Below are 25850 nucleotides of genomic sequence, written 5' to 3'. Positions count from 1 at the left end.
CACCCGAACACCCTCAACATGCTGCTGCCGGTGCATTCAGAGTTGAGCAATAACTTCCGACAATAACAACGGTCACTTGACATCTGCAAACGGCATGTGTGTGTTTTTGTTTTGGATCACCTCAAGGTGGCTCATGTAGACGGTGTAAAGATGCACATCACGCTCAGTGATTGATCTCTCGTACTTTCATACTGCCACTGTACCTCTAACCTGGACAGGTACACACATCCATACAGACACACAGACCTCAGCACAGAGGTGTCTGAGGTTGCTTCCCACACCAGTGTTTAGTATTTCAGTGTCGATAATCTGGATGCAGCCGTAATCCTCAGGCTCGGTGCCAACTGAGCCTTTGGGAACGTTGAGGTATCTGATATCGGTCCAGACCCAGAGTCCAGCTCCAGTCCGTTGATCTGGACTCTGGGTCCAAACTCAGTCAGTTTTCCAACATCCTTCCACAGAAAGGATGGGTGTTTGCTTATCTTTACAATTTCTATCGATGGTTCTAATCCATGATTCATCCAGCCCTCCCTCACTCCGTCATGATCATTGTCTATATTCTCATTCATTCTATTTCACGTTTAAAAAAAATAATTCTCCTCACGTCTGTTCTTCCCTTTGACATTGTGATAGTGTTGGTTCTCTCTGCTCGCCTCTCTTCTCCACCGTTGTCCGTCATCTTTTCAGGAACAATTAATTATTGCCATAATTACCAAACACATCCATGCAGCTGACAGACTATAAAAAGCAGGATTGCTCTCCTCCTTTCTGTTGATCGCCGTTTTCACCTCTTTTCCCACCTCCGCCTCCTCTTCTCCGTCTTACTCATGCGCTTTACTTCCGAGGAGAACTCTGCAGTCAGCAGCAGAAACAGCTGACGGCTCATTGTGGGTGAAGCTGGTTGTGTTCATGCAGGTCGCTGTGTGCAATAAGGCCTGATGACACATGTCTGCAGCTTTTACACGTGTGTGCGCGTCTTCCTAAATGGACAAATGAAAGAAATAATTATTGCAGATGAGAACAATACCTTTGGTCTCCTTTTGCTTCTTCCTTTCTTCGCCCACCATGTGTCCACCCTCCTCCACTCGTTTGCACTGCACTGCTATCCATTCGGGGAGAACCACAGCCATTACATCATTGTTGCTGACAGAGAATTCCAGCAGTTATTACCCGCTCTCTATCATGGAACTTTAATCAAATTCATGAAACAACAACGCATTCCATAAGCTGTTCTTGTCATAGCACTGGTGTGTGTATGAATTGATGCTGGAGCACGATAGCAGGAAATAAGCTCTGTGGTTTTTTGCTTCGTGGTTGAAAAGCAAAACTTTGTTGTTATAAATCTAGACAAATTGATATAATTACGTTTGATATCTGTTTTACTGCTGAATAATATTTGCATGCCCACAAATTGGTCCAGCAAAGTGTGTCAAGTTAGTGATATTGCTAGAATGAATTTATGTATTTCAATAAATAGTTTGTGCCCGGTGTGAGTTGTTCCTTCTTGCTGTGCTCAGATGCAAAGTTCCCCTTCAACGAGGAGAGAGTGATTCCTGATGGAGTCAACAGAGACTCAGCCATCATCGGAGGTAAAGAATGTCATTTCTGAAAGCAGTTTTTTTCAGATTTGTATTTGAGGTTACCTGAGCATCAGGTGCCATTTCAAATTTCAATTCATGTTTTTATCAGCCTAAGACAAAAAAATTACTCAGTTTACTCTCATATTTCACCGATCCTCACATTTGACAAGTTCAAACCTGGTATGTTTGGAGGTTTTGGTAAAATAAAAAATCTAATATATTTTCTGTCAATTGACCAATCAATCCATCAGCTAATTGTTTTCGGCTGTATTGAACATGTGTCCGTTGGTTGAGTTGCAGCAGTGGTTGACGATGCAACTGATTGCTGTGTCCTCTGCAGGTATCATCGCCGTGGTGATCTTCACCATCTTATGTACTCTGGTGTTCCTGATCCGCTACATGTTCCGCCACAAAGGCACCTACCACACCAACGAGGCCAAGGGCAGCGGGGAGCCCACCGGAGAATCGGCGGACACGGCCATCATCGGCACCGACAACCCAGAAACCATCGACGAGTCCAAGAAGGAGTGGTTCATCTAACAGCCAATGGCGGGACTTTGAGAGAGAAAGTGATTGGTCAGGCCACCGGGCGCCACAGAGATGGAGGAGGTTTCAATGACCAATCACAGGAAAGATGGAGGAAAGGAAAAATGTTTCAGACAATGACCTCCCAGTGGGTGTGGGAAAGACGTGTACAGAAATATCTTTCGTTTATTTGTTTTGTTTTTGATATATTCAGAGTATTAGAAAGAGAAGAGGGACAGGTGTGCAGCAAAGAACTGCTCTAAGAGACGTGTATAAACTAACTGGCTAGTCCTTCTTTGTATTGTGCTTGGGAGTTTTCAGGAGTCCTTTGAATACTGTATATGACAAATAATTATACTTACTGGGTCGTGTGATAGCACAGATTTATTTACAGTCTCTGTTGCATTTTGATTTTATTTTTTAACAAAAATCTTATATCAAAAAGGATCAAATCAACATGCCGAACCCTTTTCTTCGTTACTTATCAGGCTTGGGTGCACCAGTCTGTCAGCGCTCATATCCGTCATGTGACATGCCACTTATATTGTGGTAATATAGAGTTGAATATGGATGCCAAAACTCAGTTTGTAAATATAATATTTTGTGTTTTTAGTTTGGGTTTTTTTCCGAAAGATTTATTTAGAGTCCAGTACATAAATACTAATGAGAAATGTCAGATCTATATTACAATAATATCATATGTCCGTCCATTACATTATTTATGTATTAAATATAGAGTTTTATGTTTAAATCTTATGACATTCGATTGTATGGGACATTCCTTTCTGAGGAAGAGCAGAGGGGGTTTCTCAGTGCATGATGGGAAATCATGACTCTCCATGGTTGGTCCAGCTCAGCATGGCAGCTTTCTTTTCATTTTGAACGGGTCAAACCATTCAAAATATACAACTTCCTTAGCAGTCCGTTTGTTTTTTGCCAAACACTTGAGTCTTATGTCAGTTACTGATTGGCTCAGATTTTCTGCATTAAATGTCAGACTTTGATTTGAGGAATTAATTGAAATGACATTATAATGATGTGGGTTTGCAGCGTGTGCATGCATCTGTGTGTCAGATGAAGAGTACTTGTTGAAGTGGACAGAAGGCGTGCCATAAAAATGACTTACGAAGGTCATATGGATGAGAGCAAACAACTGGCCTGACACTAAGTTCTATTGACGCACAACAACTTCATACATTCAGAGTCCCAAGCAGCATCAAATACAAAACATCATCAAACCTAATATTTGTTAAGACCTGGGAAAGGTTAAGATGATAATTGGCTTGTTAATCCATTGTGCCTTCAAGGAACTGCCTTGAATTTACGAGAATAACGTGCCGCTGCTCCATGAATTCTCATTAATCAGAGTATTCGGGCGTCTTTATGTCTCCTGATTTAAATTGTGCTCAATCAAAGCTTAACTTTGAATTCAGAATACTTTTCAGAAATCCCGCTGATTTCGCTCAAATTGAAAACAAGTCTGACTTTCCAAAGCATACCTGCTTGTGGGTTGCTATGCAGCGGGAGAAGCTACATCGACGAGAGGAGAGCTGCCCGCGATACAACGCACACAAGAACCTCCTCCTCCCCTCTGTGACGCAGGCACACGCGCAAACATGCATGTTTAACAGAGCATGGTCAAGGTCGTTGGTTTAATTACAAGAGCAACGGGTTCAGAATGAGGAGGCTGCTGCTTTGTCAACAATGAATGGAGCTTCCCTCTAACGGTGCCGCTGTGGGCCAACATACAACCACCTATATCCTTCACCACGTTGTTTTCCCTGTCATCGTTGCGCGTGTTCACCTCACCGTAACATTTACAGAACAATGTGAAACCAGCTGCCAACTTTGTTATTTCGTTGTGAATTTGCTTTCTCTATGTCCGTCTGTTTAAATCGCTGCCGTGGCGCCCTGTTGCATGAATGATGTTGTGCACCGTTGTGGTTGAGCGCTAACTGTACATCACTTCATCAGAGACAGTGGGACAGCTTCGCCCGCGGCCTCACACACTTCCTCCGTTCACACATCACATCCATGAAGGCAAAGCCGTTCATTTCCTTTAGTTTATCATTATATTGCTCAGACTATACATGAGCACACACACACATGCCCTTGATATGTGGTTTGAACATAACGATGTTAATGGATTATCAGCTCCGAGTTGCTTTCAGTTCTATTGAGTTCATTAAAGAGTGTTTGATCTTTAACATGTGGGGTTTTTCTGCATCACTTTCATGTCAACAAATAGATATCTTCACACAGCATTATGAATCAGACAGTACACAAGACATTTCATGGACATCTTGGACCTTCAGCCATGTAATAATCAGAACATCAGGCCTTTGAATTTGACCCACAGCGACATGGCACCACTCCCGTTTTCTAGCTTGCTGCATTTCACCCCACCAGTCGACTCGACAGAGCATCCTGGCCCTCGAGAAAGTGAACATGCCTTGGAATACAAAGACAGTTAAGCAGTGCAGAGATCCAGTCCATCATCTATTTTGAAGGATGAGTTCTATACAAACGACATAGGTGCAAACGGGTTTGCCATTTTAAGTATAATAATATATCAACAAAGTATTGTATTTGGTGTTAGTTATCCACCTGAGACAGAGTCACGGATGGAATTAATCACAACTACACATCGTATCCATTGCATCCCTGTATGAAGCAGTTTGAGTGCTCGATGCATCACATGCAGGGAGATGAGACGAGTTGTATCCGGTGTGTCTGGGACTGGGCAGAGGCTGTCCCCTTGTGGTCAGGTGGTGCAGTTTCTTTCAAACGTGATTTAAGGAAAACAGCATTCAGTGAAAGGAATACTTTGCTTATCCCTGTAAGAGTATTTATATGCAGCCGATCACAACCAGCTCAGGTACCACCTCAGTAGATTAGAGAAGAAAGAGAGAAACAAATTATATTAATCTAAACACTATTAGCAACCACGTGGTATACGTTTAAAGACTAATATGCTGTTTGGTATTAGTAGAAAATTACAAACGTTTAAAGAAAAAGTATTAAACTCAAAACAAGCTCAAAACAGCATTTAATGGCCAACGAGGAGCTGAGCAGACGGCCAGCACCATGGGGTACGAGTAGCTACTGCTGTACGTGCTGTGACTGCTGTCGAACATTACATGTGCTTATGGTTATCCGCAGTGTTGGTCAGATATTAGACTCCAGTGGTCTGACCACAGCTTGAAGCTGATCTACGATGAGACGTCACACACCATAAACTCCAGATCTTCCACTGCTGCCTCTCGCAGTGCATTCCTTTGGCAGCCTCACAACGTCGAACTTGGCGCCTACATTACCCACAGTGCAACGCGATCATCGCCAATCCGGTCGTTAGATTCAGGTCAAGATTCAGCCCGGAATGACGCGATGAGCTGAGTATCTGTAGATTTTAAGTGTAAAAGCTGATAGTTCAGTAACATTACTCCTGTATCACACAGATCAGTCATGTCTAATAACATCTGTGTTTACCCAAGACATTCTTAACTGGGCCAGTGTATTTTGCAAACCCATATATGTGCATGACTAATCCTCTAACTCTGTTTCTCATCTTGTGTCTGTTACTCAGCCCAAAGGGCAGGATGTTACATCCACTCGTCTGACTTTCAGAAGCTCAACACTTGAATTTATGATGCAGTTTTTATTTCTGCCAACAACACAAAACCAGGCTGAACAGTGAAAGATTCATTCTGGGTTTTTTTCCGGTTTTGAGTTTCTAACAAAACAGTAGAACAGGCCTTTTTAAGCATTCCCTTTGTTTCAACATCAGCCCTTTTTGGTTCCACTCTGATGCCACAGTCAATGTGTGAGTTGTAATGAGTCCTGAACTACGATCAGGATTAGTCTTTGGTATGCAGCAGGGACAGAATAAAATGCTGAATGTGTAGCTTTGAGAGGATGCAAATATCAGTGAGCAGGAAAAATGAGATTCCTCTGAGAAGAAATCCTGGGACAGCAAGAGATGAAGGATGGCAAATAGCGGGGGACCCTTCAGACCAGGGGACACTCGCCTGTAACAACACATATGAGGAGGCCAGTGAGCAAAGGTCTGAACCGTTTCCAGGAACAGTTCAAATGCATGTACATCAAAGTATGTGTGCAGTTATTGTGTGTTCATGACATACCATTCTGAGACAAGATAACAACGTTGTCAGGGAGGGCGCCATTCTCCAGGGAGAACTGGGTAAACTTCTGCTGCAGGACCAGCGTGACCTCAGGAGTGCGACCTGCAAACACAGAATTAGTTGTGTCATCAACCAATTCCTGAACACACACATTCAACATCATGTGCCTTCCCTTGGTGTAGTGACTGGTCCAGACTTACTGTAGAGCTGGGTGAGGACCTCCGACACGCTCTCCTGTGTCTTGACAGTGTAGACCAGAGCGTATTCATCGTACGCCACGTCCACAATCTGCATGTCGTTGTCATTGTTCCAAACTGATGAAAGCAGAAATAGACAGGTCATGCTGCTGAACGCTTCCATGCGTGTCCCTTGTGTGCACGCCTCTCTACTCACTGTGGCTGTGGAAGGAGAAGTGTCCAGGTGTGTCCGTTTTATTAGCAAGTTGGGTCGTTCTCCAGCAGGAACCATCAGCACTAAATGAGGAATATTTACTTAGTCTTCTACAGTCATCAAGATGTTTACATTTGACAGTACAGGGACATAATCACTCACTTCAGGTTGGCATAGGTGAGGTTCAGGTCTCCTCCAGTGGGCACTAACATGGCAGTAGTGGTCTTCATCACTGCCTTGTTGTTCACGAACCACTTGGCATTCGTGGCCAAGCCAACGATATACCACTTGCCTGCCATCTAACAAAAGAAAAAGATAGAAGGGCGTAATGAAGGGTGATGAGGACCTTTAATCAAGGCAGTTCTCCAGGGCGACGGTCGTTCAGTGGTTTGCAGGTCCATCTTTCAATCAGAGGGTTGGAGGTTCAATCCCCGACCTAGTTGATGTGGCCTTAAGCAAGACACTTACCCCTGGTCTGCGGTGTATGAACATAACACACCTTAGAAGCACTATATAAATTAAATATATTATTATTACTTGACAATATCTAAACTGCAGCACATGTATTATTATACAACACCCATCTTCTATATTAACTACTTTTAAAAGTGGAGTCTTCCACAAGTGATTCCATGAAACTCATTAACCAACCACAGATATAAATACCTCTGTCTGACTTTATTCCCTAGTGATTGTTGTAGCTATCAACGTTCACCAACTACTGCAGGGATAGCGGAGCACGTCCTGCAACAGACTGCTTCAGCTCCGCTTCACAAAGACAGATGCAGGAGAACATTACAGGTACTGGAGAACGTTCTTGATACAGGAGAACATTCCAGATACAGGATGTCACGGGTCGCACCACAGGTAGGGGCAAGAACTCATGTGCAGAGGAACGAACAGGACTCGGTGTGGATAACAGAAAACACTCTTTACTGAGGCAAAAGGTTTCCAAAAAGGGGCAGGCAGGTCAGGAATACACACTAGCAACACGAAAGACAGGACTACAGACAACAATCCAGCAGGAGACAAAGGAAAGACTGGCACAATATATAGGAGGTGAAACAGGTGTACGGCATGAAACAGTAACGAGACGAGAGTGGCTGAGGGCAGGTGAAGGGAATGAAGCAATCAAGGAGACAGAGGAGACAGAACAGGGCTTTACACAGGAGAACGTTCCTGACGACTGCTATTAGACTTTATGATAAAACACCTCTGGTCAAATCCTCCTCAAATTGAATCAGTAACCCTTGCACGGTTTCACTTTATATACTTTGCACTTACTTATATACACTCTACATACTTAACATTCTTTTTAATTTTCTTTAGTATTTAATTATTACATTTTCTTGAATGTAATATGACCTGCTCTGCTATTTTATTGTATTGTATATATTGTAACCTTGTTTGCTGCCACTACAAATAGATTTCCCCCTGGGGTTGAATAAAGTATCTATCTATCCATCGATATATCAATCAATCTATCTCATCTTGAAGTAGTAATACTTCCTCACCTTCTCCAGGTCGAAGTCTTGAACGGGCACGACCTTGGCGCAGGCCGCCAGCACACACATCAGGGCGCCCAGCATCCCCAGCATTGTGTTCCTCATGGCTTCTCCTTGTGTTCTGTGCTTCTGCAGCGGTGAGTGAAGTATCAGGAGAGGAGCAGAAGGGAGGTGAAGGCTCCTTATATCCTGCACAGTCCGGCTCCCCATCCCCTCCTCCTCTTTCTGACTCCTCCCCTGTCCGGCTGCTAGCTTATGGATTTCAAAACCTCTTTGGCCTCTCTCACTGGCATGCAAATATCACAACTGTTACACAACTGGAATATGTGGATGGAGGGAGGGGGGCAAAGGGAGAGTTTGTAAATAATCGGGTTCTTTTAACGCCCTTCCCTCTTCCTTCTTCTCCATCACAAAGGCGTTGCATGCCTGGACTCTCAAAACCGCTGTTTGGTAAGAGTGCACATTTCTTAGTCATATGTTACATGAAAGCTAAAAAAACACCACGTACACAATAAAAAATAACTAATTAGAGTCACATTTGTTAAATGTAAGCATCATTGAAAGAGGGCTCATATAATCTATATAAATCAAGATACATGTAAACGTTTTAGATAAAACAAACGAGTTGTAACCAAATTAATTATTTTGCCGCAAATTAAATCGACACCTGCGTTGAGGCGTTAAAATGGAAAAACTTTTTAATGTAAACATGTTTACTATTTATCATGAAAAAGCTCTCTTTATGGTGATGTAAATTGTTCTTTGCACTTCATCTTGAGTGTTGATCGTTTAATAAAACGTTTGAAACTCGAGTCGTTTAAGTTTTGTAACATCAGAGTGAGAAGAAGAGTTGGATAAAGTAAAGTGTCTTGGATAGCATGACATGTTGCATAAACCTCTGTTTTATGTGACCAATCTTGCTTCATAAATCCATCACTGTTCATGTTCTGGCTTTGAATTCTCCATTTGCAACATGTTATTGATGGACTCATCAGAGCCCCTCGTTGCAAAGACAAGCACAGAAGATAAGCACAGACTTGCAATCAGCTGGTTGTGGAACACACATACTGTGATGACCTGATTCTGTAACCCAACTCTCTCAACCCTCCACATCTCTGCTTCATTAACTTGATTTGGCATCTCATCCCAGTCAGCTGGTGCCAGATCAGATATGGTTCCTGGTGTTTTTTAAACTGAAAACATTTGACAAAAACTTGATTCTGCTCATTTGGCTTTATTCATCTGTAACTGGTAACATTTCAGGTTTTACAATATAAGACTGTGTTGCAGTCTTTTATAACAAAAATATTCTAAATGATACAATCCTCAGATATTTGTTTGTGAACTTTGGGCCCCTGCCAGGCTGGACCGGTCAGCTCCTCAGCATACGGGGACACAGTCTGTAGAACAAAGAGTGGCAGGTTCAATGACAGAGAAGCTGTGCTGCTGTTTTAATCAGGGGTCGGGGATTCAATAACATGTTGACAAAGTTTAAATAACTGAAAGTGAACCCATGTTGGCTGTGGTCCTGCAAAGATTGTAATGAATTCCTCAGCATACTCCTCAAAACAAAATTTGAGATAAGATATTATTTAACTCCAAATCGCTTTTACAACATCAATACGAAAGCAATGCATTTAAGCAACATAATAGGTGTTACATTCACAATATATCTGATTAACAGCCGCACAATATTTCTTATCAATTCCATTAACCTATCATAGTCAAACCACTTAATTCAGATGCAATTACTGCACCATGATCTCTCTCATTGGCATTGCTGCATACATATGTCTACAGTTTAGACACCTCGTCTTACCATAAAACTAATTACAGAAAATTCCACACATGTACCAGAGAAACAGCAGGAGAATACATATTTTGACATACAGCACCAGCAGAAGCGCAGCTGCAGAGGTGAAATCATGATTGACATGTAATAATGCACTGAACCAGTAAATCACCAGTAAAACTGAATAGAAATGCATGAAGCCTGGAGCGCTCCAGAGCACGACACCATGCTGATGTCTGCAGTGACCTGTGAACATACTCCATGTACTATACATTAAGAACTGAGAACTACATTGACGGCTAAGAACTGGAAACCATTTGATGTTACGGTCACCTCTGTCCATTTGTATTAGTCTTTTTATTATCACACCTTTTTTTACGTCAAAGAATTATGCTCATGTTATTTTATTCTGCATTAAACTTACTGATTACATGGTTCTGGTCCACTTTACCGCAGTGACCTAGAAGAAGAAGAAAAAACACAGAATTATTTATTATATACGAGTAGGCAGGTGTGTTACGACGTCCTAATCCTTTATGTCAGTCATCAATGCAATGGAGATCTCTTCAAGCTAGATTTTAATCTTTGACATTAAATATAGCATTTGCCAGTATAGTGTATTTAACTGTATTGTTCAGGGTGACACAAACGTACTGTAGGTGGGGAAGGGGAAGAGGTATGCCAGGCCCAAACCCTGTTTTTCAGCAAGCTGCTCAAACTTGGTCAACATCGGCTCGGACAGATTGTCTACAGACCGACCTGCAAACAGAACACAAGAACAACACCATGATGTCTCGAGTTCGAGTAGAATAAGATCCGGTCTCCCACTTGGCTGTAAGATCTGAAATACCAAACCAAGGCCACATGGCTGAGGAACCCACCATAGAGCTTCATGGTGATCTGGCCCCGTTTCTGGTAGTACATGATCGCATAGGAGTCGTAGACCACCTCTCCAATCACTATCTCAGTGTCCAGCTCAGGACGAGCTCCTAGTGGAAAAAAACAGAGGTCACGGTCGGCCAACGGGAGGCTGCATTAGAGTTAACCAATAAGGCTCCATTCGGGAGACACTGACCTTTAAGTTTTAGCTTGCCTGGGGTTGGTGTTAAATTGTAGACCTGTAATATTTCCCAACACTGGTGATTACTGAGGAGAGAATTGTGTGTCAGGTGAGACATTTGATGAAAACATGTCAGTAAAAACATGCATTGGGGTTCACAACCATGTATTTAAAACCTTTGAAACCCCTCATAAAATGCTATTGTTCATCTCAAACAGAAGGGATACATTGTCCTCTTCTTAAGTAGCATTGGCTTGTTGAAGACAAGACAAATACATTTAATGCTGTATAGTCAAACCACATCATTCAGAATCTAAGTGAGCTACATGCACAACATGTACATGAATGCTGGTGCTTACCGTCGTGTTTTGGTGCTAACAGATAATGTTTGTTCGGGGGAAAGCGTGAGGGTCACGACGGTGGGCTCCACCTTCGTCCCATGATTTATCAGGTAGGAGCATTTGGAGGCCGTGTTCAGCAGGTACCATGTTCCCGTCATCTGCAACACAAACATGCAGGATCAGAACAGAGACACAAGGAAAAGAAACATTTTCAGCCTTGGACCCAAGTTTTTTTTTACATTTCACAAACAATCCTCATCCTGTAAAGCCCGTCTCTCGGAGTTGCCCCATTTTACCAGATTCACATGAAGTCAAAGTGAATATTTAGAGTGACAATAACTTTCTCGACTACAGAATACATCTGCTTCAAATATACTGTTTTATTATCTTTTGTTTTCTCACTAAAAATCCACGCTATTGCCTAAAACACAATATTGACCCAATTACATAAGCATGACCATCATGCCATGAATAAGTAGATTTACACGTTAGAGGCTCAGGAAACTTACTTGCTGAAACAAGCTCCCAAGATCACTTGCCTTCGTTTGCCTCAAAGCAATGCTTGTTTCTCACTATTCTGCAAAACGTTTTGTTTGTGTTATTGTGACATGATGTCACAAAGCAAGCGATAAACAGAACCCCACTGTCAGGGTGCAAAGGTCAGAAGGCACTGTGAACTGGTTTTATATCAGGCTGCTGCTGCACTCCACTACCTGAAGGCCGTGCTTTGTATATGCATTTATCAAAATAAGACATCAGAAATCTTTGTCCAGCCTTGTCAATATTACATTTAGAATGGAAATTATAAAAGGTCACTTTTTGCCAATCCATATCTGCCGTTGGGACTCTACCTCTCTAGTTCTGTAGCTTGATTTAGAGACAACAGTCACACACAAGGAATAAAAACAGCACACACACAAAATAATCATTCATACAACAGTCTATATACTCCACCCCTTCCTCCCGTTTTGTTTACCTGTTGTATGTCTATGTTCTGTGCAGCTGGGATCAAGTCAACCGGGTCGACTTTCGGCTTCTTGGGAGGTCGTCTTTGTAGTCGCGGTCGACTCCTAGCCCCCCCAACAGCCTCAGCAGAACCCCACAGACACACAAACATCAGCATCACCACTGGCAACACGCAGCGCCAGACTCCAGCCATCCCAGCACTACGAGGATACACACAAGAAGCAGTCCTCTTCTCCTATGGGATTTCCCAGGTTCTACTATTCTAACTTTTTCTTTTTGTCTCGGTATTTCTGTCCCGTCTGTTTCTGTCTGCAGTCAACTATTCCATAGCGGCTTTAAGCAACCTCAAAAAAGACACGGAAGAAATGCATAAACAGACAAAGTGGGGGACAAACAATGTGAAATAGAGGATGTTCTGTTTAGTCAACTATTAACTTGCTTTACTTGCAGAGACGAGGTCATACTACAGCGTGTTCATCTGTGGGCGGCAGCAATACATTTTAAATGAAATAATGACTTTAAAATCGAATGACCCTATATTCAGAGAACAAACACAATGTGCATGTATTGCCAACTTAGCATTCAAGTATACATGATTCCTTATCCATACAAAACAGTTTATAGTGTAAATGTGGCCCCAGACTGACAAACACACAAAGCACAATGTCATAACTTCCTGGGTTTTTGCAATCTCAAACAAAGATGACTTAAACATGGGTAACGTGGAGGAAAAACTGAGTTTCCTTGCCCCTCCGTTTGTGCTTCACAAAGACCGTGATGGATGTGTGGAATTATAACACGGCTCCAGCTGTTCAGAGCGGATCGTGACCCGAAGCCCTCTGGCAAATCAAAAGGTGGAGTAATCTGTTTTTATACCAACAGGAGTTGGTGTGACAGAGTGTGAGTGATCCTGTGGCGCTGTTCTCCTGATTTGGAAACCTTTTTCAGCAACCGAGACAGACCTCACTTCCTCTTTGAGTTCACTTTATTCCTGCTGGTCGGTGTTTACATTCCATCGCAGGCCAACGCGCAGGAGGCAAAGTGCATGCTAGCCGACTGTGTGGAGAGCGGAAAAACACAAACTATTTACTTATTGCCCTTGGTGAATTTAACAAAGGTAATCTCAGCCGTGAACTCCCCCAACATATTTTCTTAAATGTTCTACCAGAGAGGAGAACACTTTTAGATCACTGTTGCAGCACAGCCTATCACAACGTGCCCCACTGGGATTAAACCAGTGGACCAGTGGACCAGTGAGGCTGTGGAGGATCTTTCGGCATGCTTGGACTATACAGACTTGGAGGTTTTCTGGAATTCTACCAACAGTCTTGATGTGTACAGAGAAGCTGTTAGGTCATGCGTTAGCTTCTGTGGAGACAGCTGGTACTCAAAGGTAATCAGAAACAATAACAGACCCTGGTTCACATCTAAGAATGCAAAAGGTCTTGAGGAGTGGGGACAAGGATGGGTTTAAAGAATCCAAATACAGGCTGTGAGAGATTGCTTCTGTCTGGCGAGGTGTCAGACCAAATCACTATAATCTGTGAATGATTTCACCCGGCAAACGACCTGAATGTTTTCCTGTCACTTTGAAAGACAATGGGACTGTCACGACGCTCGCTATTCAGGAGTGGGACGTTAACTGGCTTTTTATAAGACACAACCTCTGCTGCGCAGCCAGACTCAGCCTCTCTGTCCACCATGAAGCACTGGGCTGATCAGCTGCTACGTAGCAGCCTGCTTACCACCTCCAGCCTTTCCACATCCACAAAATAAACAAGGAACACAACATCAGGCGCGTCGCCCTGACCTTGATGGTTAAAAAGTTTTTGGAGCACTTTCATGTGCCAACTCAAAGTCCTCACCGAGCCACTCCTGGACTCTCTGCAGCTTGCCGACAGAGAGCCCAGAGGTCAAAAAGGTCCAAGAGGCCAAGAGCAGCCCCGCCCGCCCCTATCGCACCATGTGACTCTGCAGTCAACACTGGTCAGTTCTTTAGCTTTCGGGCATTACCCAAGACCCTGAGGCAATCAGGTGAGATTGTGGCCGGCCCCTCCCACCCTGGACAATAAATCAGGACCAAAACTATACGCCACTAACAGTTTCTTCCCCGACTGCAGTTGGTCTCCTCCTCAGGCCTGGGATCCACTGACTCTGACTCATACATGTCCAGGACAATATCTGTCACAACTTCACACTTTAACAGGCACCTAATAACATACATAACATAAATATGTTAACGCTTTCTCATATATTTGTTTACCATACTTTATTGTAAATTGACATTCTTATTTTGTTATTGTTTTTACACTATTGCACTGATCATTGTTATGCACCCATGACCAACTAACATGTTATGTATTTGCTAACATACACCGTTTCAGATTCTGATATAAAGACATTCATAAATTCAGTTTTAAATCAAAATGACCAAATCAACAAAACTTTAACAATAAAAAAAATGTGGGTAAGTATTTCAATTAATTGTTCTTTATGTAGATTTCCCTCCATTGCGTACTGTATATCCACTAATCCTACCAAGAGGCTGAGCTTCATTCTTTACACCAGGATGTTTGAAATTAAATGAATAACACCCACATAAAGCTTCTCACTACATGTTTAGGTCAAAACCATGGAGTGACATGTAGGTGGTCCTAAATTGTGCCTCCTAAAGGGACTTTGAAATAAACACAATTGTTTTTTCATGACAGGTTACTCAAGCTCATCCTTGTCAGGTGTGTGCTTTTCCCTTGGTTTGAACGCGAGGGCCACGCTGTTGATACAGAACCGCTGACCGGTCAGGTCGGGTCCATCATCGAACACGTGACCCAGGTGGGAATCACACTGCAGCAGACACAAACACATCAAAGTCAGACACTAAGCATATAGAAGTCTTGTATTGGAAGAAAATGGAAAGGAAACTAAATGCAAATTATTAATGAGATACATACATACATACTATTCCAACTATACTGCTATAGTTTGATATATATTTAAAAGATGCACACAAGGCTATATTAGCAACTATACCACACAAACTAAACTTTGGCTTCATTGAAAATAATTCTCACATTTTTACAAAGAATCTCTGTCCCAGCACTGCCCAGGCTGTTGTCGGGGCGACGGATGATGGAGGTGTGGCTTCCATCCCTCTCCCATGTCCCATGAGCTTCTTTGAATGCAGGCCAGCCTGTCCCCGAGTCATACTTTGCCTCTGAACTTTTAAGACAGGAAGGAACATTTACTCATTGAGCATCTGCATTCACATTTACATATGAACATCTAACACTAAAATTATCTCATGGCTGTCAGAATTTTTTTATTTTTTATCCTACAGTGTTGAAAATAATTCCTTTATTGTCATTGCACCGAATACAAAGAAATTAAGTAGCAATCCTAACGTTGAATAGACTAATAAAAAACAGGAATACCAATATTTAATGAATAGAAAAATATGTACTTGTGGACACACATGCACACATCTCTAAACTGTTACCTGTAAAGTGGAGCCTCACAGCAGACACAGTGGTACATCCCAACTTCAGAATGGTTAAGATAGATCCCACTAAAAGGCTGAACACACACACACACAGTTAGGGGCATATACATATAAATAAGTTACATGTTATTTGCTTTGTCTTCTTAAGGTGTTTGATGATAATGCCTTTGTCAGCACAATACAGTAACGTGTCCTGATTTGTATTGTTGCATGCTGTGTTTCAAGCTGAGGGCTTCCAATTCATAAAGCACGTGTGATGCTGGGCAGGTTGAACCTGACCCAGACCAACACTACAGTGAAGACCAAAGTCCACCTGGAACTGTGCTGCTGATGTATATCAGAAAATGTATGTCTAGAGACAAAGCATGTTGGTTTGACATGAACGGTGTACTGGTGTGCTTTGAGTAGTACTTACCACCTCAGTCCCTCTCTCTCTAGTGACTACAAACTGTTCTGGGGTCAGTTTCTTCTGCCAGTCTGTAGTCTCGTTATAACGGTTGAGAGACTGCAGACCTGCAGAAAGCAGCAAAGAAGAAGTCCCAGTGGAGTTTTGGAGTGCATATTGAAAATAGTAGAAGAACATCCTGGTCAATCAAATATATCCCAAGTATACATAAATACATGCATAGCTTTTGACAGCAATCAACCGTAAAACAGTTAACCCCATTGGCACGACTTCCTGACGCTTTTCAAAATAGAATCCACAACATTATATCACATACTCTTGAACACTATGGCGAACTGAGAACATTGTTGTTTTCACATGAGTTAGAAAATAATTAACTGTACTGCTCAGACCTTTCTGAACAAATTAGTCTACACATTTCACTCAACCCTAACTCCTCAAATAAATCAAAATGAGTAGAAATAGTGGAAGAAGAAAAAATCCCCCCCCAATCCCCAAAATACTATTAACCCCTGCAAACCCACTCCTGTTCACCACAGTAATTGTTGCACAAGCAACCTGTAGCTGTGTGTCTCCTGATCTTGCTTCTTCGTGAGAGACTGCAGCATGGTGCACCTGCGGGAGTTGGCAGTCTGAAACAGTCGATGGGAACGTAAAGAAACGGAAGGAAATGACCCAAACGTTGAAAACATGTTTGCGGGGGGAAACTATATGAGGTTGCTGAAGTGGTCAAGTCAATTCTATATTTCTATAGCCCAATAGGCTATCACAAATTACAAATGTGCCTCTAGGGGCATTGAACCACATTACATTTACCATAAGAAGTATGTTTTTTGTATATTTAAAAAAATTACTTTTATCTTTTGAGCAGTGACCAAAATGTATACTGGTAAAAGAAGGGAAAAACGCAGACACATATTCCAGGAACTTTATTCAGAGTTGAGTAATCCTTGCAGGCACGATGTCTCCTGACAACAACATATATTTTCCTTTCAATTATCTGACCTTAGTTAAACCACAAACAGAGTTTAACTGTGCCACATTTTGACCTCCTTTTATCTGCAGTTACAACATTGAAAACCCTCTGTGGCAAAGAACCATGTTAAAGCAGTGTGTTTTATTGAGATGAAGACACGTTTATACTCAAGCAATCCACAAACAGTTTGACTGATACTCAAATACAAATACATACCAGCCAATATCTACAATGCATCTCAATAAAAGGTCACAGCAGTATGTACTCCAGTGTTTCTACACTACAGTATTGGTCTATATTTGCTTCATTTAAAATGATCCCATTATCTGATGCCAGTTGCACCAGCTAATCTTCCTAAAGTCCCAAATCTATATAGTCTGGTACTGCACAGCAGCAGCGGTACTGGCTGCCAGCAGGCTCCCAGGCTGGTGCATGAGGTCTACAATGTAGCGGCAGGGCTGTGAAGGGCGCTCATTCCTGGAGGGATTCCCATTGAAGAAGAGTACCTCGTTCCAAGCCCGGTTGTACTCACCCCTTACAAGTGAGCAGCTCATCCCGATGCAATCAGCCACACACTGAAAAGCCAAAGAGAGAGGAGAGAGACCTGGCATATAAGGACTTGGAAACAAGAGATATGGAATGGAGAGGGTTAGAATTGCGGTACTTTCAGTGAAGGATGGGAAGAACTTAGAAAAGAGCTTTAAAATAGAAACTATTCTCATAGTAAAAAGGTGTGGGTGAATCGTAAAGTCTGCAAAGGAAGGGATTGCAACAGAGGGGGGAGCTGATACTGCTGTGTGGTAGCTGTGTCAGTGGTACCTTGAAGAGAACTGCCCTGTGGCAGTAGATTCCCCTATTGATCAAGCCGATGGGAACAACATTAGACTGAAGCTGAAACTTGAGCTCGCTGAGGTGCAGCACCCATGGGAATTTGTGCAACTTTTCCATCTCCACAGCTCCGCCCATGGCTTCATTCACCAGCCTAACATCCAAAACCAGACACACAAAACCCATTACCCAATGTATTACCCTTGTGTTGCATTCTCAAGCCTCACACTGGTTCTAAAAAGATGTTAAATGCCACTTTTTTTGTGATCCTTTACCAACATTTTATGAGGTGGTTTACAAATACCGTTTCTAGAGTATGTTTATTTTTTCCCATGGTTCAAACATTGGTGGCCAATCATGTAATTTTCAGATTATTCATAGATATCTCTGCATGTTGGTTTTGTGTTGCATTAATCCGTTACCTGGCCAGGGAAGCCCACCGCTCTCGTTCATCACTTAGTGAGATAATGGATTCTTTGGCAACTTTAACTAAAATCTGCAAAGAGACGTCCTCCATCATCTTCCATGGTTTCTCTGCAGGAGACTCAGCTCGGGCCTCCTCTTTCTGTTTGTCATCCTCTTTCTTGTTCCTATTGACAGACAGTTCATTAAAAATCATTCTAAATCGGTGTATTTCACCAGACAATAAAGCAATAGTATATTCCGTGTTTTAAATTTGTTCATGAATTACATTGATCTTTAACAAAATAAACCCATTAATTCTACATTTGGAGTTGCCAGAAGAGCATGCTGGCTTGGATACTGACCAAATGAAGTGGGACAACCTGATATTTTTTGTCATACAACATTTTTTGTCATACAACATTCTTCCTATTGGGACATACTAAATCTTATTCGGGTATACTAAACATGGTAGTATGGGTCTGTGTGGCGCTCCTTTGCTAGCCAGCAGCCTTGTTGCCATAACCCAGAGTTATATCATCAGCCATGATGCCCAGCTCAGATCTACTCCACCGCTCACTGTCCTCATCCCCTGTGCCTTCTCCAATAAATCCTTACATTTCTCCACATGATAGATAGATGGATACTTTATTAATCCCGAGGGAAATTTAGCTCATCTGTTTCTTCATTTAGGTCTACCCTTTACCGATTGCAACAACAACCAGTATACAGTTCTCAAAAGTAAGTGAAGATAAGTGAGTATTTGATGAAACGGTACGTATCCCCAGCCCTTACATACACAGACGCTGTCACCTTGGTGTTCTGCGCTCTCCCTTATTCCTCTGCTATTTTAAAATCAAGGCCAAAACTATTTTAATTGTATGACTGCAACACTTCTTACTTCTTCATATCTTACAAGTCTACATTATCAAGTTTTTGAGATATCACACAAACAAACCTGGTCAGAGTAATTATTCTTAAGTCATACAATGCACCATGTTAGACCAGGAGATAGAGGGGGGAAATATAACACATTAAAGAATTTGTGTCGCTTTATCAGGTTTCAGGATTACACAACACACTGCTTAAGAATTCCTGAGATGTTGTGTATATGTATGCTGAAGGGGGGACATGGTGGTAATGGGGTGGACCAGAGGTTCCCTGAGGGGGAACTGCTCCCTTTGGCGTGCACATGTACAGCCTGTATTTTTTTATTCTATGTGCGTCTCAGTCAGCATGCATGTGTATTATGTTCAGGCATCCTCCTGGCTGTGCAGCATTTGCATGATTGTGTTTGTAAGCCCATTAGTCCAAACACAAAGGCTCTTTTACTGCGAGTGCGTTGCCATCTTTAAAAATGTTTACCCTGAGAGGCCACACTAGCAGAGCACACTGAAGGCAACGGAGAGAGGGGGAAAAAGTGGACCACTGGATTGGAGCAGACAAGGGGAGAGGAGATGTCACAGCCATGATAAATTGTACCGACTACATGGTGTGGCTGGTAGCATAGGAATCTTGCCAACGCTCTAGCAGCATCTGCGTGGTAGTTCTGTTAGTTTCCCACTCTGTAGTACTTGTTATGCAAAAGGGCCAGTTAGCTGTCAGTTCCTGGATATATTTCCAAAAACCTCTGATGGCTAAACGTTCAGTTTTTACTGGGTTCTAATCTGATCTATACAAATAAAGAAAACAATTTTTTGTTGTATTTCTTCAAGACGTAATGAATGAATGAAAGAAAATCAAGAAAACCTACTCGGTTGCAGTATTGACAAAAATGATGGGCCGTTTCTTGTTGACAGGCTGCGTGGACAGTTCCTTTAAAGTCAGAACCCTCTGAGCTGCAGGCACCTAACAGAGGGAGATAGAAAAATAGATGTTGTGTGCAAGACATGTCAAACTATCCTTTACAGTATGTTGTTTTAGATTTGACAAAAGGCATTTATTTGATTTTGGCTCAGATTCCTCTAAGTGACCCCTGTTTTATATCCATGTCAATAGTATAGACACACACACACACACACACACACACCTTCCCGGCGTCATAGAAGCCATCACCAATAACGTCAGTGGCGGCCAAATGACCTGTCAGGCTGTATTTGACAGACACATTGGAGTTAAGCAGGCTGATCATGGCCAACTTGCTGAAACTGCTTCTTCGATTCACTGATTGGTTGATTTGCTGAAGTATTTCCAAGGCTCTAAGACACACACAAACATATATTCAGACATTGATGATGAATATAAAAATGAACACAAACACACGGACACACATTTAAACAAAATGACCAGGACTTTCTATCGGAGCGATACAGAAAACTGTCTTATGCTGCCATCTACTGGCTGATTAAGAGACTACCCTAAATTGGCTTCAAACCGCTACATCTTTACGGCACTGTAACTTGACATCAGTCATGTTTGATGTCATGGTTATCTTTCATCTCAGTGTCTTACCCAAATTTGCACATCTCCACAGCGGTGGGCACATCAGTGGCACAGACATTGACAGCCAAGCATGTATTGTGCAACACCTCTTTTTGATAGGTGTGCAGCAAATTGACCAGTGGGTGAAGGCCTCTTGCACTTAGTAGCTATATGTACAAGGAGTGAATTGTAGGTGGTCAAGGAAAGCATATACACTATTCTTAGACAATTTATAACAAACAATTGTTTATAAAGAACTTTGTTTTTCTGTTTTATACATTGTGCTTAAGGATAAAAACAGTAACAGTAAAACCATTAGCTGATATTTCCTTTATGCAAAACATCTCGAAATGTCATTCGCAAATATGAGAAGACGGCAGAAGGCTAAACTGTCATAAGATGTACATCAACACCAACCTCTGCCCTAGCTCCTGTTTCACAAGCCAATACTGCCAGGCAAAGCGTGGAGTTCACCAGGACCTGTGTGTCTGTGGACTTCAAAGGCTCCACCAGCGCTGGTATGGCACCATGTGATAAGATACTGCAGCGGATGACCTCCTGTTCTGCCATGTTGCCAAGTGTGGCAGCCGAATTGGCCACCGTCCTGGCGCAGCTCCCATACAGCTGCTGGACAAGGATCTCATGGCCTTCTGCCTCGTACACTGCACTGCAGATGCCACAGAAATGGATGGGAGATTTACTGCAAACCTGCAGCGCTGACTTTATGCAGTCACTTAACAAAGCATACAAATTAGAATAGTGATAATGTCTGTGTCATTTGTGTGATTTGCACAACTAAGTGGAGTTTCATGGAAATCAAACATTCTGATTAAGGCAGTGAGGGATGATGCATGGGGGGTGAAGTTAAATGTCTGAACTGAAGGAGACAGTAATACTGGAATATGATGTCAGTGAGAGACAAAGGGTATCGGGATGATTTGTCAGGAGAATAAAAAGGTGGGAGAGAAGATAGGTAGAGATATTCAGTGAGTAAGAACTATTAGAAAGATGATGCATTAAATCATTTGTGAAATAGCAGAAAGGAAGGCCCACTGCAGGACTTTAAAATACCACGTGCTTCAAAAAGCCAAGTTTAAAAAGAATGCAAACTCATCACTTAATGTTTTACTTATTTGGCAGCAAGTTGCACATATCATTCATACGTTGTGGCCTAGACACTTAAAAGACCTTGAAACAGTTCATTGTCCAGGTCCTTTTTGAGGAAGTAACTATTACATTATGTAATGTTGTCTGTCACTCACAAAGCGTTGAGCTGGTTGCTATGTGTGAGGTTAGAGAGGGCTTGGGTTGCTGCCTCTCTAAGCACCAAACTTTCATTGCTCAGCAACTGTACAACTGCAGGGATGCCACCTGAAACACACATCAATCCAACATCTCACTCACACTTCATCGTGGTGAGTGTGTGGACGTTAAGGCGCTGGTGTGAATGTGCACGTCTGTACCCAGGTCTCTGAAGCTGTCTTTGCTGTCTTGGTGGAGGCTCATGACGGATACAGCTTGGCAGGCAGCTGTTTTCACGCTGATGTCCGCCGCAGACAGAAGTTCGACAAGAACCGTCTCCACATTCTGCTCATGGAGCAATGTGCGATTCTCAGCTGCGTGTGTGTGCAAACACAATGAAACAAAGACCGAAGAACACACAGAATAACCATTATACCCAGATGACTTCCAAACGTATGGTTGAAAAGTAAAGACAAATAATATATGATCTCTTATCTCCTTCTGTGCTTACAGCTCTGAGCCACCCTGGCGATGCATTTAACAGCGCTGCACTGGTTTTCTGGCATATTTGGGGTGAGAACAAACTCCATCAGCCTCTTCAATCCTCCACCCTTGTGGATCAGCTGTAAACTCTCACTGTCTCTCAAACAGTTAGCAACTACCTCTAAGGCTTCAGCATGGAGGTCTCTGAATTCCTGTAAGAAATCAAAAGATAGAAAGGAGACTGAGGATGTAGAGGGCACAGGCCTTGAATGGGATCAAAAAGGCATTGGGAGTTAAGAAGTGTTCATTCAAAGGGAACCATTTCTAGCTAATGGTGCAAACATAAACTGCCTAGAGACAGTTGTGTCTGTCCATATTGTGTCTTCTCGTTTCTATGTAGGACTAACAGTCTGGATAAAGACATACGTACATAAACATGTTACCAAACAAGAATGTGTTCGCTCCCTCTCTGACACACAGACACACACCTACCGTGTTACTGAGGATATCCATGAGCTTCTCAAATCCTTGCTCTTCCCTGAAGGTGTTGCATGAATCTTTATCAATGGTGACATTCTGCAGTGTCTTTAAAGCCAACATTTGAATGACAGGGAATTCCGACTTCAACAGATCCAGAAGTGGAGGAATCCCTCCCAACGTATGTACAGCCAGACGACTTTGGGAGTCCTTCATGCATACATTACAACACAGGGTACAAAAGTTTAAAAAATGACCTTTTAAAAAAAGTAAAAAAGAACTATGAAACCATTTGAATTTCACCCATCCCAAAACTATATTTTACAAAACACACAGAGATGCTTTTGAGGCTTTTGAGATACTGATAAATGTAATTTTTTTGTCTAAAATTATCAATCTTATAATCACATAACTTTGTAACCTCCGCTAGGCGGATGACTTTGAGTCACCTGAACCAGGTTAAAGATGGTCTCGAGTGAGTTCTTCTCAATATCAGGGTCTGGACTGGATAGGAGGTGGATTAGAGGTGGCAGGCCCTTGTTGTCAAAGATCTGGACCTTCCAGGTGAAATCCAGTGACAGAGAGGCCAGGCAGAATGTCGCAAACTCATGGACAACTAGATCCTCTTGAATAGGAAAGAGCATTGCATTGTTTCCTTTTATTGTTATATATATTTCTGAGTCTATATTGAGATCCAAATGACTCACCTTCAAGTGACAGTTTGGCAATAATTGATGGAATGACATCAATTTTTTTCAAAGCAATCCTTACATCACCTTTCAAAAAAAAATATGAAACAAAGTTAATGACTGAATAACTTATTCAATGAGCAAACTCCATCAGTCACTCAGTCTGTAAGTCAACAAAACAGTGAATGTTGGCCAGTAGATAAATCTATAATGACGCAATTGTCTGACAAGCACATATATGGTCAGGAATCCATTGAACAGTAAGCCAACAAAAGACTCTAAAAGCTCTTCTGCATTAATTCTGTATGTTGTCCAACATACCGCTGTTGGCCATGATGCCCAAGGCCATGACGGCATTGCGTCTGACCAGTTTGTTGACGTGAGTGATGAGTTGACAGAGAGGCTCCAGTGCCCCCAGTCCCAGCAGACTAACCTTGTTCTCGTCTCCTAACAACAGGGGGAGACCTTGAGCAGGGAAATTAAGCACTGAGACAAACCTGTATGCATTTATTATGTGCCTGTGAAGCAGTGAAGATAAATAGGTGGTGTTCATTAGAATAGAATTACATGTTGATCATTTCATCGCAGCTCTTTCTATATACAATATAGACTATAGAAGTAATTTATGAGCATTTATAGAATTAATTAGATGATAGTAATCATAGGAAATTAGATAAGACAGTAATCAGACTGAGCACATTTGGTTGTTTTCAGCTGCTGCTCACAAAACAAAATCGGAGGTTTGCCTACTGCACCTTTTTCTGCAAATATGTGGATTGCTTCACAGGCTTTGGCGAGGATGTCCTCCTCTGGGGAGCTTAGCAGCAGCACGATTGTTGCCAGAGTTTTGCACTCAGCGGTTAGTGGCTCAAACTGTGAGGAGTGAGGGAGAGATGGAGCTTAGATGCGTTATACTTGACACAAAACGAACAAACATAACTGAACACGTTTGCTGGCTCATGTCTTTCAAATGGTGACGATGAGGGGACTCGCGTTAGACTCTCACCGTGTCCTTGCATGGAGTCTTGCGCTCCTTCTTCCCTTTCTTTTCCATGATGTGGCCTAGAGAGTTAAACAATGGTCGTCTGAAGAGCGTTTTATTAATCACAGGTAGTCGTTCTGCTCAATCAACCCCACGACCTGCTGTCATGACACCTAACTTATAACGTGAGTTAGATATACGCGGGCTAAACGACAAAGCTATAACCCGACCGCTTAGCTCAGTCACGTTAGCATCGTTCACAAAATACGTAGACAAACCAAACAGACTAACTTGCGCATCACGAGGACTCGCTTACGTCTCCACGCTAAAGGACAAGTCCAAAATGCACCATTAACGTGACAGCAATCCACGAGAACCAGTCGGTAACGTTCAGGGTTTGTGTTGTGAAAAGGGAGGGTGACACTGCGTTGCTAGGCAACCCGTGCCACGTTGAGCTCGTCAGTCGGTGAGGACGTCGCTGTGAACCCATCAACGATGGCCGTGTTTAGAGAAGACGGTGTAATAATGTAACATTTTACTGACTTTATTGTAAAGGACTTGACACAGTTTATGGATGTCAATATATATTTTGTACAGACTAGACAGGATTTGGAACCACGCCATACAGCGAAAAGTCAAATATTGAATTACATATTAAACGAAAGTTGCCAACCACAACACCATAACATGTGCAAAATTAAGAAGATAATATCAACATGTGACCCCTTGAAATAGACTGCCATCAGTTATCTGCCTGGGTTTGTCGATTTATGATCATCTAATAAATTTGCAAAACAGCTCGGCTTAATCCTCCATGAAAATGATGGGGAGGGGTTGGGACAACGAAAAATCAAGAGCGTGTGTGTGTGTGTGTGTGTGTGTGTGTGTATGTGTGTGTGTGTGTGTGTGTGTGTGTGTGTGTGTGTGTGTGTGTGTGTGTGTGTGTGTGTGTGTGTGTGTGTGTGTGTGTGTGTGTGTGTGTGTGTGTGTGTGTGTGTGTGTGTGTGTGTGTGAGAGAGAGAGAGAGAGAGAGGGTGGCTGTCTTGTCCTATGCAGGTCACTGGAATAGTATTGAGGTAAATGTGCTATTGAAGAGTGAATAAAATAAATTAGCCTGTGCAGCATCATCGCACTGAAGCGTTTT

The 25850-nt window shown here is 42.3% G+C and overlaps 5 protein-coding genes across 6 annotated transcripts in view; 1 reads left to right on the top strand and 4 right to left on the bottom strand.

Moving 5' to 3' along the window:
• cntnap2a (contactin associated protein 2a) overlaps positions 1-6111 on the top strand; it is a 217510-nt gene extending 211399 nt beyond the window's left edge. Inside the window, exons 24-25 of the mRNA XM_056434085.1 lie at positions 1518-1589; positions 1921-6111. Of these exons, the coding sequence (XP_056290060.1) occupies positions 1518-1589; positions 1921-2120 (272 nt within the window). The 3' untranslated portion in view covers positions 2121-6111. The remainder of the gene's footprint in view (positions 1-1517; positions 1590-1920) is intronic.
• On the bottom strand, positions 5744-8288 carry ptgdsb.1 (prostaglandin D2 synthase b, tandem duplicate 1). The gene is made up of 6 exons (XM_056434089.1): positions 8152-8288; positions 6800-6936; positions 6641-6720; positions 6448-6561; positions 6248-6349; positions 5744-6133 (listed from the first exon to the last, which is right to left on the bottom strand). The coding sequence occupies exons 1-6, from the start codon at positions 8245-8247 to the stop codon at positions 6114-6116; spliced, it is 549 nt and encodes a 182-aa protein (XP_056290064.1). The 5' UTR covers positions 8248-8288; the 3' UTR covers positions 5744-6113.
• Positions 8289-9360: 1072 nt separating this feature from the next.
• On the bottom strand, positions 9361-12679 carry c8g (complement component 8, gamma polypeptide). Its single transcript, XM_056434095.1, has 7 exons — positions 12312-12679; positions 11354-11493; positions 11010-11080; positions 10816-10923; positions 10589-10693; positions 10359-10394; positions 9361-9542 (listed from the first exon to the last, which is right to left on the bottom strand). Exons 1-7 carry the CDS (start codon positions 12492-12494, stop codon positions 9523-9525), a joined length of 663 nt encoding a protein of 220 aa, XP_056290070.1. The 5' UTR covers positions 12495-12679; the 3' UTR covers positions 9361-9522.
• A 1864-nt stretch (positions 12680-14543) lies between these two features.
• On the bottom strand, positions 14544-16634 carry msrb2 (methionine sulfoxide reductase B2). Its single transcript, XM_056434311.1, has 4 exons — positions 16216-16634; positions 15798-15874; positions 15373-15520; positions 14544-15145 (listed from the first exon to the last, which is right to left on the bottom strand). The coding sequence occupies exons 1-4, from the start codon at positions 16381-16383 to the stop codon at positions 15014-15016; spliced, it is 525 nt and encodes a 174-aa protein (XP_056290286.1). The 5' UTR covers positions 16384-16634; the 3' UTR covers positions 14544-15013.
• A 486-nt stretch (positions 16635-17120) lies between these two features.
• On the bottom strand, positions 17121-25101 carry armc3 (armadillo repeat containing 3). Of its 2 annotated transcripts, none has more exons than XM_056434620.1 (16): positions 24731-25101; positions 24480-24597; positions 24046-24189; positions 23743-23811; positions 23485-23660; positions 23051-23245; positions 22587-22770; positions 22297-22449; positions 22096-22204; positions 21251-21500; positions 20864-21000; positions 20442-20610; positions 20166-20260; positions 18433-18600; positions 18002-18164; positions 17121-17757 (listed from the first exon to the last, which is right to left on the bottom strand). In XM_056434620.1, the coding sequence occupies exons 1-16, from the start codon at positions 24776-24778 to the stop codon at positions 17551-17553; spliced, it is 2385 nt and encodes a 794-aa protein (XP_056290595.1). In that variant the 5' UTR covers positions 24779-25101; the 3' UTR covers positions 17121-17550. The 2 variants fall into 2 exon arrangements, with proteins under 2 accessions (XP_056290595.1, XP_056290596.1); XM_056434621.1 differs by having other exon boundaries at positions 24046-24171.
• Between the last annotated feature and the right edge of the window lie 749 nt (positions 25102-25850).

This window comes from Pseudoliparis swirei, chromosome 16 (assembly GCF_029220125.1).
Source record: "Pseudoliparis swirei isolate HS2019 ecotype Mariana Trench chromosome 16, NWPU_hadal_v1, whole genome shotgun sequence".
Taxonomy (NCBI): Eukaryota; Metazoa; Chordata; class Actinopteri; order Perciformes; family Liparidae; genus Pseudoliparis; species Pseudoliparis swirei.
The sequence above is the reverse complement of the archived record's forward strand: the minus strand, read 5'-3'. Positions and strand labels throughout refer to the sequence as shown.

Coding starts and splice junctions, on each gene's coding strand:
- ptgdsb.1 (XM_056434089.1), bottom strand. CDS start 8,247: ATGAGGAACACAATGCTGGGGATGCTGGGCGCCCTGATGTGTGTGCTG. Junction 6,721..6,799: donor CTCACCTATGCCAACCTGAA/GTGAGTGATTAT, acceptor TTCCTCATTTAG/TGCTGATGGTTCCTGCTGGA. Junction 6,562..6,640: donor CTTCTCCTTCCACAGCCACA/GTGAGTAGAGAG, acceptor TGCTTTCATCAG/TTTGGAACAATGACAACGAC.
- c8g (XM_056434095.1), bottom strand. CDS start 12,494: ATGGCTGGAGTCTGGCGCTGCGTGTTGCCAGTGGTGATGCTGATGTTT. Junction 11,494..12,311: donor AGAACATAGACATACAACAG/GTAAACAAAACG, acceptor TTTGTGTTGCAG/ATGACGGGAACATGGTACCT. Junction 10,694..10,815: donor GATCACCATGAAGCTCTATG/GTGGGTTCCTCA, acceptor TTCTGTTTGCAG/GTCGGTCTGTAGACAATCTG.
- msrb2 (XM_056434311.1), bottom strand. CDS start 16,383: ATGTTCTTCTACTATTTTCAATATGCACTCCAAAACTCCACTGGGACT. Junction 15,521..15,797: donor TGTGAGGCTCCACTTTACAG/GTAACAGTTTAG, acceptor CTGTCTTAAAAG/TTCAGAGGCAAAGTATGACT. Junction 15,146..15,372: donor CAGAGATTCTTTGTAAAAAT/GTGAGAATTATT, acceptor TGTCTGCTGCAG/TGTGATTCCCACCTGGGTCA.
- armc3 (XM_056434620.1), bottom strand. CDS start 24,778: ATGGAAAAGAAAGGGAAGAAGGAGCGCAAGACTCCATGCAAGGACACG. Junction 22,771..23,050: donor TGGATATCCTCAGTAACACG/GTAGGTGTGTGT, acceptor GATTTCTTACAG/GAATTCAGAGACCTCCATGC. Junction 20,261..20,441: donor GCTTCTATGACGCCGGGAAG/GTGTGTGTGTGT, acceptor TCCCTCTGTTAG/GTGCCTGCAGCTCAGAGGGT.